This window comes from Silurus meridionalis, chromosome 6 (genome assembly GCF_014805685.1).
Source record: "Silurus meridionalis isolate SWU-2019-XX chromosome 6, ASM1480568v1, whole genome shotgun sequence".
Lineage (NCBI taxonomy): Eukaryota > Metazoa > Chordata > Actinopteri > Siluriformes > Siluridae > Silurus > Silurus meridionalis.
In genome coordinates this window covers 6,166,769-6,186,354 of record NC_060889.1, presented here as the reverse complement: position 1 = coordinate 6,186,354, position 19,586 = coordinate 6,166,769, and the positions used below count along the sequence as shown (strand labels likewise).

The 19,586-nt window shown below is 38.0% G+C and overlaps 1 protein-coding gene across 2 annotated transcripts in view; it reads right to left on the bottom strand.

Annotated features, from left to right (window-relative positions):
* Positions 1-4,658: 4,658 nt before the first annotated feature.
* Positions 4,659-19,586, bottom strand: part of chd8 (chromodomain helicase DNA binding protein 8) — a 63,464-nt gene continuing 48,536 nt past the window's right edge. The window contains exons 28-40 of one of the 2 annotated variants that reach the window (XM_046850896.1): positions 19,456-19,559; positions 19,212-19,335; positions 19,040-19,115; positions 18,288-18,568; positions 17,965-18,197; positions 17,104-17,745; positions 16,910-17,025; positions 14,586-14,807; positions 12,521-12,616; positions 12,326-12,421; positions 11,779-11,889; positions 11,494-11,604; positions 4,659-5,494 (exon numbers count right to left, since the gene is read on the bottom strand). In XM_046850896.1, coding sequence (XP_046706852.1) covers positions 5,144-5,494; positions 11,494-11,604; positions 11,779-11,889; positions 12,326-12,421; positions 12,521-12,616; positions 14,586-14,807; positions 16,910-17,025; positions 17,104-17,745; positions 17,965-18,197; positions 18,288-18,568; positions 19,040-19,115; positions 19,212-19,335; positions 19,456-19,559 — 2,563 coding nt within the window. In that variant the 3' untranslated portion in view covers positions 4,659-5,143. The remainder of the gene's footprint in view (positions 5,495-11,493; positions 11,605-11,778; positions 11,890-12,325; positions 12,422-12,520; positions 12,617-14,585; positions 14,808-16,909; positions 17,026-17,103; positions 17,746-17,964; positions 18,198-18,287; positions 18,569-19,039; positions 19,116-19,211; positions 19,336-19,455; positions 19,560-19,586) is intronic. The other variant, XM_046850897.1, reaches the window with a different exon arrangement.

Below are 19,586 nucleotides of genomic sequence, written 5' to 3'. Positions count from 1 at the left end.
CATTTTTCCACCTTGGAAATATTGCTAAAATTTGAAATATGATGTGGTTAAAGGATGCAGAAAAACTAGTTCATGCTTTTGTTACATCTATAGTTAGACTACTGTAACGCTTTACTTTCTGTGTGTTTGAGTAAGTGCACATGCAGCAACAACAGTCCTTACTAGATCTAGAAAACATGACCACATCACCCCTGTTTTAATCAGTCTACACTGGCTCCCAATTAAATCCCACATTGATTATAAAATACACATCAAACACTTCACAGTCTCATGCCGCAGTATCTGAATGAACTTCTGTATCATTATGATCCCTCATGCCTACTTAGATTAAAAGGTGCAGGCTATTTGTTAGTACCTCAAATAATGAAGACTACAGCAGGGGCAAATCTTTCTCTTATAAAGCCCCACAGGTATGCCCCCACAGGTATCAAATTACTTTTCAGGACTCAGACATAGTCTCAGTGTTCAAGTCGAGTAGGTTTTTCTTAGTTGAAGGAGCAGATCTGGATGGATCATGGATATAGAGTGTTTGGTGAACTAGGATATTTGTATGCTGTCATCCCCTCTCTCTCACTCAGGTTTAATGTTAGTGGTGTGGCAGGCCGTCTCTTATCCCAGAGATTCCTCATGTCTGTTTTACCTTCTGGCTCTCCCGTTTAGTTAAGCTGTCATATCAAGCCTTGCTGGAGTCACCCCTCTTCTCTTTCTCACTCTTGGTCAAGTTAGACATGCTCCTGAGGTACCAGTGACCACTGTTCCTGCCCTTCTCCTCTCCTCGGAGTTGCCTGTTTCGTCCCGGGCCTGCCTCTGGATGATGTTCTCTTCGATTGGAGGCCACTCTGTACAGCTGTGCGGCCTGGGGATCACTGAAATTATGGAGATTTTCACAGAATATTGAACCCCTGCCCAAGTTTATTTCTGAGGGGCTCTGTCTCTTTAAGATTCCTTTTTCATACAATTAGATTATGTTCCTAAATTGTTGCCAATGAACAAAATTAGTTGCAAAATGTTCCTCCAGATGTTTTTTTTCAGTAACACTTAATTTACAAGCCATTTGTTGCCATGTCCAAACTTTTTTGGGCACGTATTGCTGCAAACAAATTCAAAATGAACCTATTTTATTTATTAAAACGGTACATTTCCTCTTTTTACAGGTTTCAATTTTCTATTGTGAATAAATTACAATAGTTACAAGTGTTAAATTCACAAATCATTGCATTCTGTTTTCATTTAAATTTTATACAGGATGGCAAATTTTTTTTCGTGATAATTTGATAATATTAAGTTTTGTTTAATACTGTAGCAAAATTGTTTTAATAGATGTTTTGCTCATTACAAGTATATAAAACCATGATTCAAGGTATTTATGTATAAAAGTGTACTTAAAATGCAAAAGCCACATACTGAGTTTAACCATCTTTAATTTTGAAATTTTAAAGCTTATAGTAGCTATTTGTTTAGGAGTGCATGGGGGATTTCTCTGAACAAATTCACTTATGCTGTGTTGTTGATTTAGGTATAACAGAAGTCAGAGCTAGCTCCAAGTGGGTGGGACTTGAGCTCCAAATGGGTGGGATTTGAGGTCCAAATAGGATATACAAACCTCCTGGGGCTTTGTGATCGATTTATTTGATGTCTTGTACATAAGCTGGAGAAGGTAGTGCACGAGTGACCCAGTGTGTTGTGCCAGTCCAGAGTTGAAGTGACATTCAACAGTAAAAAAAATTATTGTGAAGTGAAGGAAAAGGGAGACAGAGAGAGAAGTCCAGGTACTAAGTGCTAGGTTTTTCCTGGTTTAGACTCCGAATGGCCTGCAGGGAAAAAACTCTCTCAACACTCTTTCGAGCCATTAAATCGCATAGGGTTGAGATTTGTCTCCCTTAAGACAGTGCTGCTTGTAGCTCTGGTGACAGCTATGTGTGTGAGTGAGCTGCAAGCCCAAGTCAGTCCATACTGTTTACAGTTTGCCCCAGGGCTCACAAAGGTTTCCTTTTGCCCTAACCCAGTGTTTGTACCTAAAGTAGTGGATTCTTCTTATAGATGTACAGAGCTTTCGGCTTTCCACCCATCCACCATTAATTTCTCGGGAGTAGGAGAGGTTGAATTCCTTATGTCCAGTGTGGGCTCTCCATACATATGTCAAAAGAACAGCAGGCTTCAGGAAGAATGACCAGCTGTTTGTGTCTTGGGCTGCTCCTCACAAGGGGAAGCCGTTGTCAAGACAGTGGCTTTCCCACTAGATTGTTGGGGCTATATCTCTGGCATATGAATGCAGAGGTTCTCAGGTGCCTGAGGGTCTAAAAGCCCACTTGTCTAGCGGGGTGGCGACATCATGGGCCCTACTTAGGGAAGTTTCTGTTTAGGATATTTGTGCGGCAGCTGGTTGGGCTATGCCACACACTTTTGTGTGATTTTAGATGTTGAATGTGTCTGAGTCATCCTTAGCACTGTCTATGACTCAGACACATTCAGTCTATAAAATCACTCAAAAGTGTGTGTCATCCTTAACACAGGCACTGCTAGGAGCCAGAAGGTCAGAGCCCATGTAATTTAGGTATAATGGGATCATGTGCAAGAGGTCAGAAGAAGAAAAAGAACGATGGGATACTTAATCCCGGGTTTTTTGATAACAGAGTGAGGGGTTTCACCAACACTTCCCTCCCTGCACAGGAACGGGAAGAAATCTTGCTACAATGATGTTGTAAGGGGTCAAAACAGACATGGTGTCAGGAGCTTCCGTAGTTGGTCACACCCAAAGTGATTCCCATAGTGCAACACCACTCTATCATAAAAGAACCCGGGATTACGTGAAGTAACCAATCGTTCGCCTAAAATACTTTTACGCTGAATGGCATATTAAAATCAGGCAGTGTCGCAACTTAAGCACAGGTTAACACATCTATCTGATAATTGAATGACCGTTCACAATCAAGTTGCATTTTTGCCCACAAGCAGGTTAATCTGAGCGGCATGTTTAGAAAAAAATCTTTTACAAACCTTCTGTTGTGGGAGCAAAGTCCAAAAAAAGCTCTGAATGAGAATGAGACTTGGGTGTCGGCCAGTTTTTCACCTTTTCCGTATTACGTGGGTCCGGCTGAAGTCCCTCCTGGGACACAACATGGCCCAGAAAGACCACGTGATCTCTAGCCAATTGGCATTTTTTTGGATTTAATTTCAAACCTTAATTTCAGACCCAAATCTTGTAAACACTTTCTTTAAACTAGGTAGATGTTCCTTGAATGTTTTGCTGTAAATTAAAACATTGTCAAGATACACCATACAGATGTGCCATGGGAGGCCTCTTAAGACCTCTTAATACAGGAACACTATTAATAAGGTGGAACATGACTTAAATCGAAATATGGCAGTGTCAGTAAATGGTCAGTGAACTACAAGCATGCATTACCACAGTATATAATCAAATAAAAAAAAAAAATAAGTACAGCAATAAAAGCTTTTTCTGTGCACAGCCACATTGTTTAGTGTTATTAAATGAGCATTTGTTAAAGTCTGTTAGTAAGCACTACCAGCCTTCACCTGATAACAACTGAACAGTTGCACTTTACTGCAATTAACCACTATTTATATTAGAATTTTATTTGTACATTATTGCCATTTAAATATACTGTGTTTCCCTGAAAATAAGACTGGGTCTAAATGTACATTTCTGCTCCAAGAAATAGGGTTTATTTTCGGGGGATGTCTTATATTTTCATGTACAACAATCTACCGTTGCAGATGATAAATCTATTACACACACTATGCATTGAATTATGAAGATCTATAGACACAACCTGATACAACCTGTATTCTGTTCGATCATCTGTTTACCGTACCTCTCTCACACAAAAGCACCCACTTGGGTATTTATAAATACTTACGGTAATTATAATTCATTTTATGGTATTATATTAATATTCTATTAATATAATTATTATAAAATATTTCTATATTATTTTATCATTCATCATCGTGTGTTGCAACAGACCTATAGTACTACTGTAAATGCTGGCTGACAATTTTAACTAGGGCTTAATTTCGGAGTTTCTTTTACAAGCACCTTGAAAAATCATGCTAGGGCTTATTTACGAGGAAACACGGTATGTTAATAATTACCACATCAATATGTATGCATAATACCTCTAACTGGACCTCCTGCACCATTATGACTTATTTGCTTTAACCCTAAGACTATTGATATGCATCATCCCTTACTTGTTCAGTGGCATTAACCCCTGCACCATAAACATACCATTTAATTTATTAGCATGGTTGGATGCAAACTGCATTTCATTGTCTATGACTATCCTAACCACAAGTGGTTTTCTGGAGCAACTACTAATGAAATTATTGGACTCGCACAGCTAACTATCTCTAAAATATAAAAGTTAAACATATTCAATTCGAAATGTGCATTCCTACATTTTAAAAAGCCAATTTTAAGTAATTTGTTTTTCATTGGTAAACATTTTTTTATTATATTAAATTTGCCTGACTCAATATAAAAAAATTTTTAGACAGACATTCTCTGGCATTGTTTGGCTTGATAATAACAATCTTACTTTTTGTATGCTGTTCTAAATGTTTGTATCATTCAATTATTTGTATAAATGTGAATTTTCAGCATCACACACAAAATAAACATAAGCCAGAGAAAATTCATGGTTGACTGCTATTCATGTTTACATCAGTTGGAGTCAATTCATCAAACAAAAATGAACAATTTTTTGCATTAATATTACCAACTATACATTGTACAATAGACGGAAAAAAAAGCATTGGTTGCAGTATTCACTGAAAAAAATAAAGCCATGTTCTTTGTGACACAGGCACAGTTAAAATAGACTGAGGTACCGCTCAAAATATAAATATAATAGTCCAGCCAGAGGCTCCCCACAGCCACAGGATATGAAGGGAATGCTGAACAACAGTTTAACAGAGAAAGAGGACATACAATTTATTGTGGTTAGAGTCTGCATAATGGGCCAATAATTCATATTAAATTATATAATAATGGTGCCACAAATCTAAATGGGGGAAAAAAAATCTTATAAGCAGCAAAAAAAAAAAAGAAAAAAAAAAAGTATAAAGTGTAGAATTACACACAATAAAACAATTTCATGATCAAGTAAATCAGACCTGGTCAATCTTCTGAACATGAGGAAGAATCAGAATTTTTAGGTGCCATAATTATATCATCCAATACAGCCTCCCTATCAGAGCTATCATATCCAATAGTTGACAAAGCATCTCCTTTGTCCATGTCAAGTGATCCAGCCTCCACCTGTGCATCATAAGTAGAAGTCAGGAAGTGGTGAGTACTGTCCAGATCATCATCATCCATGATGTAAGCCCCATCAGAAACCAGTGTCTCATTTTCCCCTTCTTCCAAATGAATCTCAGTTTGGGCTGAAGGATTGGTGAGGTAATTGTGGCTCTGTCTGGAGACTGACGTGTGCAACAGTTGGTGGAAGAAATGTTCTGGCAGGAAGCCCTGAAAAAGTAATATAATTAACAATTAGTAACAGCATGTTGAACGTCTTGTGTATTTGATTTTAGTAAACTAGTCAATTTATTATTATTTTATTTTCTAATCAAATTGAGTTGCTACTTCAGTTTAACCATCTGCAAACAGTTGGTCCTATATCAGGACATTAAGTATCATGTGGCCCCTATTATACTGTTCTTATATTATGTGGACCTTGACATATTACACAGCCATTTGTTTTTTTTTTAAACAGAAACCATGTTTGAAAGAATTAAGTACACCATACGGTTCTATAGCTTGTAAAACACCTTTAACAGCAATGAAATGAAATGAAGCAATTTTGTAGGTGAGTGATTCAAAAATGATGTGATACTGAAAAGGTCATACAGAACATGATTGAGTTTTGTGGGCATTTGTTTATGCAAAGCTCCCTTAAGGTCTTGCTTCCAGCATTTCATTCCGGTTGAGTTCTGGACTTTGACTGGTTGCATCTTGATTCTGTTGCTATTCAGTTTTAGACTAGCTGGTTTTGTTGCATGACTCACTTTCAAGTTTTAGCTGTCAGACATGTCCTCATATTTCACCTTAAAATACTTTGGTATACAGAGGCGTTAATGGTCAACTAAATAACTGCATTCTGCAACGGGATCCTGAAATTCCTGACTGAGAGACCGGGATCGGATTGGGAACAGCACTACCACACTGAGCACTGGGGCCCCTCAGGGCTGTGTTCTCAGCCCACTGCTCTTCACTCTGCTGACTTACGACTGGGTTTAAATGCACATTTCGAATCACATAATCATGTTCACTTATGACACAACCGTGGTGGGTCTTATCAGCAAGAACGAGGAGTCAGCATACAAAGAGGATGTGCACCATTTAACAGCCTGGTGTGGAGCAAACAACCTGTCTCAACGTTGACAAAACCAAAGAGATGGTTGTGGACTTCAGGAGAGCACAGAGAGGCCATTCTCTACTAATCATCGATGGATTCTTAGTGCAGATCGTCAAGAGCAACAAATTTCTTGATGTTCATTTGGCGGATAACCTCATCTGGTCACTCAACACCAGCTCCATCAGCAAGAAAGCCCAGCAGCGTCTCTACTTTCTGAGAAGGCTGAGGAAAGCTCATCTCCCTTCCCCCATCCTGACCATGTTCTACTGAGAGACAACTGAGAGCATCCTGAGCAGCTGCATCACTACCTGGTTTGGGAACTGCACCATCGCAAGTCCCTACAGAGAATAGTGAGGACAGCTGAGAAGATCATCAGAGTCTCTCTCCCCTCCATCATGAATGTTTACACAACACGCTGTCAAAGCCAACAGCATTGTGGACGACCCCACACACCAGTCACACACTCTTCACCCTCCAGCCACCAGGAAAGCGGTTCCGAAGCATTCACACACACGCACACACACGTGTTACTGAAACTGTACAACCTGAACTTGACACACACTCATCTCAATCCATTCTACCACCATTTATTTATTATTTATACTGAAATATATTACACTGTTTACATGCTGTTTTTTGCACCTTTCGACTGCTGCTACTGCTGTTTTTGCACTGCATTGTGTTTGTATGTATGTATGTATGTATGTATGTATATATATATATATATATATATATATATATATATATATATATATATATATATATATATATATATACACACACTCTTGTTTATAGTCTTTATAGTCCTCTTTGCACAGTACTGTATATTCAAAGTGGTAGATAGTACAGTAGGTTTACTGGTTGGCACTATCTTGTGTTATGTGTATTTGTCCCACACTGTCTTGTGTTGTCGGTCTGTACTGTTCTTTGTCTGTTTGTGTTGTCTGTCTGTACTGTTGTTTTTCCACTGTTTGCACTAGGTTGCACTGAATGCACTTTATAAAGCTCTGTATTATGTGTTGTAGCTCTATGTTGTTTAGTGTACCACCCAGGTTCTGGAGGAACGTTGTCTCGTTTTTACTGTGTACCACTGTGTATAGTAGAAATGACAATAAAAGCCTATAGCTGCAAAACAAGCCCACCGCTGTGCGTTATGGTATATATTGAGTGTTTGTGCTAATATTCTGGGTTTGGTTTTCACCAAATGTGGTGCTATATACAATGGCCAAGCATCTCTATATTGGTATAATTTTTTTAAAGGACATTGTTCCAGAAATCTTGCTTGTTAATACAACTTTGTTGACACAAAGTAGTTATACTGCATCAGCAAAGTCTACCAGATAAAAGACACATCTTAAAATAGTAAGAACAAAAGCCAAAGGGGTAACATGAAACATCGATTTGATTTGGATGCCTCTTCTGTTCTTCTTCCTCTTCTTTCGGCTTCTCCAATTAGAGGTCACCACAGTGGATCAATCTGTCTCCATACCCCCCTGTCCTCTACATCTGCCTCTTTTAACCCAACTACCTGCATGTCTTCCCTCACCACACCCATAAACCTCCTACTTGGCCTTCCTATTTTCCTCCTTTCTGGTGGCTCTTTAGATACCTGGGGTCAATTGTGCAAAGTAATGGAGAGTGTGTTAGAAAATCGAAGAAAATAATGCAGGCAGGGTGGAGAAGAGTGAAAGGAGTGATTTGTGATAGAGGCTTCTGCAAGAATGAAAGGGAAAGTTAATAGGACTGTGGTGAGACCTGCTATGTTGTATAGTTTAGAGACAGTGGCATTGACTAAAAGACAGAAGGTGGATCTGGAGGTGGCAGAGCTGAAGATGTTGAGATTTTCATTGGTCGTGACGAGGATGGACAGGATTAGAAACATTTATTAGAGGGAGTATGTATGTAGATGCATGTAGCACGTTTTAGAGACAAAGTGAGAGAGGCAAGATTGAGATGAATTGGACGTGTACAGAGGAGGGACATGGGATATATTGGTAGGAGAATGCTGAGGATGGAGCTGTCAGGAAGAAAGAAAAGAGATAGACCAAAAAGGAGGTTTATGGATGGGGTGAAAGAAGACATGAAGGTAGTTGGTTTGAAAGAGGAAGATGTAGAAGACAGTAGTATGGAGACGGGTGATCTGCTGTGGTGAACCCTGATGGGAGCAGCCAAAAGAAGAAGAAGCAGCAGCAGCAGCAATGAGATGTCTGAGCGATCTTGTTAATATGTGCTTCAAAAAAATGTTGTCAAGGATAACACCCAAGCTCTCAACCTGTGTTGAAGAAGCAATTGTGCAATAGTCAAAACACAGACACACACACTGGTCACAATGGTCTTAGATTATTTTTTTTGTGCCCACGAGGAGTATTTCAGTTTTACTACTGTTAAGTATAAGACAATTATTTGAGAACTAAGCTTTAAATACAGACTCACAGATGGAATAAGAAGATGGAGGAAGGTCAAAAGTAGGTTTGGACAGACAGAGCTGTGTACTCAACATAACGGAACAGAATACCATGTTTCTGAAAAATACATCAAAGTGGCTATAAATAAATGACAAATAGTAAGGGGCCCAAAGCTGAACCCTGCAGTGATGCTTGAAGATTTAGATTTGAACTGGCCTAACTGAACAAATTGAGCACGACCAGAAAGATAAGATGCAAATCAAGCCAAGGAAGTATCTACAATTCAAATGGACTGCATGGCAGATAGTGAAAGAGATAGAAGGTGATTGTGCAAATTGACTCTTGAGTTTTTAACCAACGCAATGCAAGGGCAATTGTACATACACAATTTAGATATATTTGGAAAGAACACACTTTGGGCTTTACTGTCAATCATTCAAAGTTAATGATGCTCAAAAAGATTTTTCATTTTCCATCAATCATGTTGATTCCATAATGCTACTGTCTGAAAAGAAAAGGTCTAAAATAATAGGTGGTGCATAAAAAACATCACCACACCTGCAGAGAGTGGATGCTCAGGTCCAAGATTCCACCCATCTATGCCTTTTTTTTGTGAGTTAATTTGTTTTGTAACACTAAATTCCACCAGCCATATTTGTTTGTTTTTTTACCACCAAAAAGTTTTTTTTTTTTTATGCGAAAGTTATTACGAAACATATACAAACAATACACCCCATGAAGTACTGTGACCTATAGAAAAGAATAACCATCTGAATTATGGTTTCGTTGGACCAAAAATGCATGTTGTTCAGTGGATCTTTATCTTTCCAAAAAAAAAAACAGGGATTTGCAGCAGTGGATGCATTTGTGACTTGTCATAGTGTAAGTACTGCATTTTTTATGCATGTTGTTGGTGTTTCACTTTCACAAATTCAGCAATACATTTGTTAGACGTTTTTTAACTGAAAAACCGATGTAAACTCTATGCTTGAGGCTTAGACATTTAGAATGAAATAGAGTTTGTCATGGTTACTCTTGTCCCTTGTTATTTAATCTACTGTTAAACAATTTATTATGAAGGCTAATGGGTTAAGCAAGCTTTGAAGGAAACCAGAAAATGTTCAGTGTTTATATAAAAAAAAAAAAAGAAAAAAAAAAGTGTAAGGTCAGCAGAGAACAACGAAAAAAATCCAGTGTGTGGCATACAATTACATTAAGAGTAAGTAAAAAAATATTAAAAAGTTATTTAAAAGGTTAGTATTTGATAACTTTAGGAGGACGGCAAATATTAACAATATTTATGCTTCAAGTGTCATTTAAACATAGGCAATCATACTTCTAGTCAAATAATAAATCATGGCGCACAGGACCTTTAGTTGAGAGTGATGGCAAGTTCCATAGTACAAAAAAAAGGATAGCACTTTCAGTACCTATAACGGCAGACCCGATAGGGCTGCCAAAACGCTGACATCAACATATCGTGTAGTATTTATTTTTGGACGACATTTTGAAAACCAAAGTAAGCATATTGCTCTTGAGTTGTTGAAGCTGTAGCTCCAACGAAAGCCCAGATGGAAATATTTACAATGAGGTATGTAAACTATATCCTTATGGGAGGGCAGTACTGATGGTAGCTAAGCATGACTAGATCGAAGTTGAAGAAGTTCCAATGTCGTATAGCAAAGTATTGAGGCCACTGGATGGCCAATAAATGAGAGAAACAGAAATTTTGCATGCCCCCATTAATAAAATGTGTTAAACAACCCCTAACAATCCTATGATGTCGTTTTGGACAGAAAGGTTTTGGGATCTGGCCACCATGTGTACATGAGCAATTTCTACATTAGACCAAAACTTCTAACAGACAGTTTGCGACGAGGTTTGGTGTTTGTTGGACCAAAGAAACGCAGCTAAATCACTGACAAAAAATCATCCAAAGGATCCATCAAGTGGATTTGAGATTAACCGCTTGTGTTTTGAAGTTCAACCCTCCATGCTGAATATACAGATGATGTGTAAAGGAGCACCCCTCCTATACACAATTTACATAGAGGGCTGAGTTTTCCATCCCGCACCCACCCCCTTTGTGAAAAACACTGGACCCCTCTGATCTAAAGGAGCTAAAGAAATATCAGATCTTTGTGACTTTAAAGGGCCCCTTGAATGAGAGACAGTTTGGAGGGTGGAAATGGCTTATTGATAAGAGAGCTCCAAAAGAGAGTGGCTCAAGTTGCCAGAAAGGATGTGTTAAATCAAATAATCACTATTTTTACATCTCTCACACAAAACATGAAACACTGACATGGATGTGCTACAACAGCAATCTGTTCTACCATAGTTAAATCTCCCACCTGGTCTTTTCTAATCTTTTCCAGCTCTGCCCAACAAGACTGCATATACTGCCTAATTTGTATTTTGGTTTTACCATGCAGGATGCTACTAAATATGCTAATCTCTGTTAAACTTTTAATTACAAAAACATTACATTTTTGGTAGCAAGGAAAAACATCAATGCTAAACTGTACTCCTAATAATGCTGATTTAATATATACATATACATATATATATATATATATATATATATATATATTTGCAGCCTTTAAGGCTTAATAGCATTTACATGCAAATCAGGTGAATGGAGTAGAATTTACTGCTTTTTATTCATTAAATATACAAGTAATTTGCAATAGGTGTAAAAGACTAACCGAGTTGCGAACAGTTTCAACCCATTCTGGTGCTACTGCATGGTCAGGATTCTCTTCAAGATACTCCTTTAGGTTCTGTAATGCAGGTCCATACACCCCACCAAACTGCACCTGAGATCCACAAATATAAGCAAGCCAACTCATAAAAACATATGAGAAAAACATTGCGAGTTAACCGATCATCAGCACTCGCACCCTGTTTACCATTTCACAGCTTCCTAAAACTGTTTTTGCTAAAGTAAACAGGAAAAATTCATAAAATAAATGATGGTTATTTCTGCTAACCTTCTTGCCAGTCTTCATGTCTATAACTTTAACTCTTTCTCTGCCAGTTGGTGCTTGTTCATTTTCTATTCTCTTCTTTCTCCTTTTCCTTTTGGTCCTGTTCACCAGCAGCTGTGATGTAGCAAGAGAGTGATTTTCAGAATAAATGTTTAAGTTTGCATGATGGTTGTGGTAAAGTGAAATGGGACTAGGTAGAAATTACAATGCTTCTGGAACAATTAACCTGAACATACAACTGAGCCAGCAGATCTTAAAGTGACAAATTTTTATTATTAGCTTCCAACTATTAGACGTAATAGTTGAGTATAAGACTGCATTTAAACATTATTGACAGTTTGAAAAATGGAATATATTTTTATGACCTTTTCTTCTTAAATGCAATCCGAAATAAAACTGATTAAATCTGCCTATGCCAGCTCCCTATTCACAAACCCATGGAAATTTGTGAGAATTACAATGTTGAGGATTATCTCAGTGATATAATCTTCGATAGATGACAATTTACACATGCTTATTAGTGCTTGAACAGAACAAGTTCTCTTCACACCTCTAGCATGTCACCCTCATATTCAGGATTTTCTTTGAGCCAGTTGGGCAAGACCCTCTTACGAGGAGCACAGAGTACTCCATCCATATCTAATGACTAAGGAGGGAAAAAAAAATCTGCATCAAGGCAGGTTTTTTGTATGTGTATTAATGCTGGCTAGTATTTTTGAGAAAGTTTAGGCTCCCATTATGGTACCTCTTGATCACTGTGCCTTCGTCGTCCACTTGTGTCTTTTGTTGACCCATTTGGTATTAGTGCCTGTTTGGAGAAGGTCAATTTCAGCCCTTCCTCCTAAAAGTCCATTAAACAAACACAATTAAAACAAACATATATACAGGTGTTAGACAATAAAACTGAGATTTGTAGGGCCTTCTTTTGCAGCCAATACAGCATCCATTCCTCTTAGGAATGACAGAGACAAGTCCTGCACAGTGAAGGATTTTAAAACACATTTCACACAGAACAGGGGTCAGATCACTATGTGATGCTGGTAGTCGTAAACGTTTCCTGAGTTGTTCCTCCAAAACATGCCAAAGTGGCTTAATAAAATTTAGATCTGATGACTGTGCAGGCCATATTTCAGGATACAATGTTTGAATCTCACACACACACACACACACACATACATATATACAATACCACGCAAACGTCTCAGGCAGGTGTGAAAAAAATTATGTTAAAGATGACTGGTTTCAAGTGTTAATACAGTACTTTATTCTTAGCAACAAATACAACTGAAAGTAAATGAACAGAAGATAAATCCAGATCAAAGCAGTCCGTGTTCTACACTGAACATAGTTCTTAATGACATTGGTGGTATAGTTGGGGTCATTGTCCTGCTGCAGAATACATTTGAAAGTATTTATTTAAAATATTTTTCACAAACATTAAAAAATATTTAATTCTGCCATTTTATAGCACCCCCACAACCATTTCCTATGCTTTTGTGCATAGCTAATTTTTTTCTTTTCTTTTAGCCTTGTTTTCATTTTGGAGGTATGGCTTTTTGACTGCAATTCTTCAACGAAGACCACTTCAGGCCAGACTTCTCCAAAAGGTAGATGGGTGTATCTGGGTTCCACTGGTTTCCACCAGTTCTATGTTGATGCCACTGCTGGTAAGAAGGAAAGAGTTTCCATGGCCAACCACTGAGTCAATGGCCCTCAATATTGTGGGTTTCTTTGTGATTCTTCCTGATTATCATTAGCACCTGCTTAGTATAACTAGTAGGGATGTAACGATACATGTATTCGTACCGAAATGTTTCATTACAGTTCTTTTGAATCCTTTTCATGTGCGGAACAAAGTAAAAATCTGAGTTCCCTCAGGAATGTATTAAATGGCCGCCTCGCACTTTGAATGCATTTTTTTATTGTTATTAAACGTGAAAAACATACACAACAATGTCAGGGGTATAAAAAAGAAACTAGAGTTAGCACAGTGCCACAGGAAGTGGTTAGTGCCTAACGCTAGTGCAGCGTTTGAATAAATCAAGCCATTTGTTAATGCATACTGAAAAAAGTAGAACAGTTTAGTAGATTTAGAAAATTCAATATTAAATGTAACACACACACACACACACACACACACACACACACACACACACATACACACACACACACATACACACACACCCCAAATTGGGTCTAAGAAATGTAAACTATTTAATTAAAGTTTTTCATTTATTATATTTGCGTGAATTTAATTTGTGCCAATTTAATTGATTACTAAATGAAATTAATATAATAAAAAAGTATACTGCATAATTTGATTTATTCTATTAGTTTTTTTAATATTATAAAATATTATTTTATATATTACTTAATCAAGCAGGCATTTTATTTTAAATTGCTGATTACGAATAAACTGCGTTACTAAAAACTGACAAGCTAGTTTATGTTTTGCATTCCATCCCGCTAACTGTACCAAAATTGAACAGAACCATGACTTAAAACCCGAGGTGTGTACCGCATTGTCAATTTTGTGTACCATTACACCCCTAATAACTAGTTAATCATACACCTGACTTTGATTCTACACAATACCTGTCAAAAGGAAGTCACACCAAATATTAATTTAATTTAGATTTTTCTTCTGTTCTCCAACTTTGTATTTTGTAAACTGCAGAATAAAATAAAAAAATTAAAGAGAACGTATTCTGACTTTACACCTGCCGAAAACTTGCACAGAAGTGTGTACACACCAAATGTGTGTATACACAGGGGTGTGTATACATCAAATGTGTTACAGCATTTCTTACTTTCAACAGTTTGACAGTAAACTCTGTTTCTTCTCCATCCTGTGAAGAGAGGGTACTGTTGCCTTTGCGGTATATAGGGGTGTAGCCCGATCCATCTCCAAACTCCTGTTTATCATAAGCCATAGGAAGCTGATAATCAAAGGTGTATCGTCGTCCAGATGGCCAATGTCCAGTCAGAACCAGGGTACAAAGGTTATCTATTCGGTTTATTATTACACGATCCTAAAAAAATAATAATAAAAGATTTAGTAAGAATCATAAGCTTCACTAAGCATGCTCAGCCCCTGCAAAAAAACATACATTTGATAATTTTGTTCATGATCAATATGATTTTTATTCATGCATGTTTGGACTATTGTGCAAGCTACTAGTTTTTAGTCCAGTTTTTAACAATTTATTTTAAAAACAAACATGCATGTACACAGTGTACAGAAACACCAGGATAAAGATACAAATTTAGTCTTTCATAAATCCATACACTTTGTGCTACCATAACAAATTAAAAAACAATTAATAATACTTAATTTGAGAGACATTTATCTCAGTTCTTATTCACTCTGTACTCCCAACTATCTGGGAAACTTTTTAGACCAAACTTGAACCGAACCAAACTACGACAAAGGATTTGATTGAGTAAACAATTTTTATCAAGGGGTACTGCAGCAGCATAATAATCTTAATCACAATTAGACTGAACTAAGTCACCTCCTCCAATCTCACTCTCAGCACTAGGGTTCCTCAGGGATGCGTACTGTCCCCTCCCTCTCTTATTCTCCTATTCACCTATTACTGTGCCTATGCCTCAAACAGCATCATTAAGTTCACAGATGACACTGCGGTGATAGGCTTGATCAGAGGTAACGATGAGACAGCTTACAGAGAAGAGAGTCAGCACCTAGTAGCATGGTGTGAGGACAATAACCTGGAACTCAACACCAAGAAGATGGAAGGAGGTCATTGTGGATTTAAGACAAGCCGACATTTACACTCATGCTCCCATTCACATCAACAGAGCTGCTGCTGAGTGTGTACCCAGCTTTAGGTTCCTTGGAGTCCACATCTCTGAGTATCTCACTTGGTCTCTAAACTCTTCTCTCCTGATCAGAAAGGCACAACAGTTCCTGAGGAAACTTAAAAAGTCCCATTTGTGATACAGGATAGTGGAGAACCTTTACAGCTGACAGCATCCTCACAAACTGCATCTCAGTGTGGTACATCAGCTGCACTGCTTTGGAGTGTAAAGCCCTTCAGAAGGTGGTGAAAACTGCCCAATGTATATGTATAAAGCAATCAGCGTTTACACCTGCCGCAATCATAGATAACGGATAAAGACAAGAGCAAGAATGTTCTGTTTTTTTCCCTCATGTGCTTATTCTCTAAACTGTAAAGTCAATCTGAGTTCTCTTACTCCCTGATGAGTTGTGCTACTGATTCAACATGCAGAATTGACCGAAAAACAGCTGACATGGTCCAACCGGGCCAACGATGCAGAAAAAATAAAGCCGACCCATGCTCAACCCCCCCAAACATTTCCCAACGACTGACTGCCAGCTTGGAGTGTCCCAGGCTTTAAATTCTTATCATTCATACTTGATCTTGCCCTATATTTCATATGATGGTAATTTTGGGGAAAAAAAAGAAGTGTCCTGTGGAAAAGGTTTTAATTGAGGATATCTCTGTACTTCACACCATGCAGCGTTTCCTGAACCGTAACCACGCGTCAAGTCCCTGCTGCAGAAAAACACCCACACACCATGATGCTGCCACCATCATGCTACTTTTGGTATGGGCAGGTAGTAATTAATCAGAATAAATATTTGAACAAAATTCAAAAGAATTGAACAAGGTATACACACATCCTAAATAAATAAATGTGTTGAGTTGAAGGTTTCAATTTTGCCTTTCTTTTATTTATTTCTATTGTTAATAAAAATGGTCAAACAAATATACACACTGAATAAAACAGAAAAGAATTGCATTCAGGTGTCAACTGTATTGCTCTCTCAAGGGGTCTAAAAGTGGAAATGTTACATGTGAACTTTTAGTACCTCTGTACACATTTCAAAGCAAGCAAGAATAGTTAAAAAAAAAATTCTGTGGCACTGTTCCCCAAGAAGAAATATAATAATATCAACATTTAAAAAATGTAGGGTGTAAAATAATACTGAAAATCACTAAATATCAAGTTACTCAAGGTAGATTTTTTTTATTTTAATGTGTATTATGCAAGTAAATTGTTCATATTTTGGTAGCAACAAGCTATAAAGGGATCTCAATATTTTCTGAAGGCTCTGTGAGAAAAAAAATGAGTGAGAAAGAGATACCTTAGGCCAGTCAACTCTGATTTGGTCACTAAGTGTTTCCGGTTGAGCACCGTCTTGGGACAGAGTGAATGAATGGGTGCTGTTGTCTTCATCTGCATCACAGATCTTCAGTGGTTCTGCAGAAAGACTCTAGGATTCAGTGATGTATACACAACACAAAACACAGACATGCGCACACAGAAAGAATGACAGACCTTGCTCATCTCTCTCAGCATCACTGTCCCCACTGACATCTGAACTAGGAGATTGATGAGAAGAGGTAGATGATTCGGAATCGGAATCGGATTCAGAGTCTGAAGGGCCTCCGTCTGTCACCCCCTGTTTCCTTCCGGCTACCCTGGGGTCAATTTTATTCCAGGACCAGTCTGATTCTTCTCTCCTTTTGCTTTCACTCTGAGAGAATGGATTGGCTGGAATAGCTGAGGAACAAATTGACTCCAAAACTTGTTTCTCATCACCAATTTTTACTTCACTAAAATTGTCTCCCTGATGTGGTAAGTTATGTGTGAGGGTTTGTGCAGCAAGGCATGCTTGCTGCTTCTGGACATACTCATGATGGGCTTGGACAAAGGAGAACTGCGAATCTGAGAATATGGATTGCTCCGTGCGACTTACACCACAGCTAGCAGCACCTAGAAGCAGTTCATGATCATGCTCTGGAGTTCTCCACCAGTTGGGTAATTCAGAGCTTGGTGGTGCCAGGGCAAGGTGCTCCTGTAGGGAGGGGTGAGGAAGGACAAGTTCACGTAGGCGTGACAACAGGCTAATTCTATAGAGAGTCCTTGAGGCTCGCTCCTCAGAAATGGGTGCTAGAGACTGGGACAGATCTGTAGATACTGATCAAAGAAAGGAATAAAACAAAAATGCAAAACTATTTATTATATGGGGTGGGAAATCTGGCAAAAATAATATACTGTAAAATGACATATTACAAAATACATTTTACATCGTATTCATTATAATATTCATTGTAATAAACAAATCCCATAAAAAGAACACCAACTGCCTATTTATTTTAACAAATATAAAAAAAAAAAAAATGAAAAATACTGTACCCTCTCCATGAGCAAGATGCATACGACAGACTCTGCGACACATAGCCACAAAGGAATGGAAGTATCGGTTAAGACTTTCATCAGTTTTCTTGTCTAGTCTTGCATATGTTCGGAAACGTGTCCAGTCCAGTCTGGCCTCCCTTTCCTCCTGGATTCCCATCTCATTCTTCATGCGTTCCACACCAAATGTGGACACCACTCGATAAAAGTCACACTCCTCTCTGCGAGTCCACCTGAAATAGATATGTTCATTTGCTATTATGCATATGCCACTTGAAAAAATGTCTCAAAAAAAACAAAAACAGATGCCATAGAAGACATGCCTTTGTTGTCGCTCTTGTCGTGCAAGCTCTTTCAGCTTAGTGGCTTGTTCACATCGACGGCGTCGCCGATCTCCTTTTTCAGCTGCCTCCATCTTTAGTTGTTCCCGTCTGTAGCTGCGCTGGTATGCTGTGATTAGTCTCCGTAATCGAGCTGTGAGGGATGAACTTGTTGGCCAGTAGCAGGTCCCCACAGAACCTGAGGATTGTGCCTCACCTTGCATGGCAGTGGAATATGTGGAGTGATCCTCCACGAAGAACTCGTCTATGTTCCTGGAGTCAGTCTAGGGGAAAGGAAAAAAAGCAGGCAAAAAAAAAAAAGATAACTTACTTTTTAAAATGTATTCTCTGAGCAGAGACTATCACACAACTAGACTACTTAAGCAACCAGCTTTTCTATTCTAAAAACATATTTCAAAAGTTACTAATACATGCTAAAATGTGCTGCAAGATTCAAGACAAATCCATTTTTGACATTAGGAGTTTAACTAATTAATTAATTAGATTATTAATTTATGACATTTCAGTGTTCAATTCAAAAGTATACTGGTCTATCAAGACTGTCTAGGATACCAGAGTGCACTTTTTATAACGTGGCACTGTGTTCATGTGAAATGTTGTACAACAATTCTTAGGCAACAATTTAAATGTATACATTTTGAAAAAATAAAAAATTGAAACATTTGGAAGAAAATGACTATACATCTGGCATAACAATTAAAAGAAACTGTCTATAAAGATCTCGCTTTTATTACCTCTTCATACAGTTCTTTGCTGTGCCTTTTTAGAGGCTTGAACTCTGGATCCTCTGAAAACTTGTCATAGGCACCTCTATAAAAAGATACAGTGAAATCAAGTCAAAACATGTAAATATCAAAATATTTGTTTATCACTGAGAGAAATAAAATCTGACAATATGCAGGTTACCCATCTCTCAAATCTGGATCTGCTGAGTGCTGTTCAGCCTTTATGTCCTGGTCATCAGGGCGACCACATTTCTCCAGGAAACACAAACAGGGATCAGCACGCATTGTAGTGTACATCTCGTATCCTAACAAAGGAAATAGGGAAAGTTTATATCATTGGGCAGGCTTTTAAATATAATTTTCATGCTTCTGAATTCCCTCATTAAGGGTTTTTTGTAGAAACACACAAAAAAGAAGCTGCTCACCATGTTTGAACACTCCAATTAGCAAACAACGATCAGCCTCTGTATTCCACCAACCAGACGGAACATCCTGCTGTTCCATCTCAGGCAACCAAATATCAACATCCCTGCATAATTTACTACATTTAATGTGT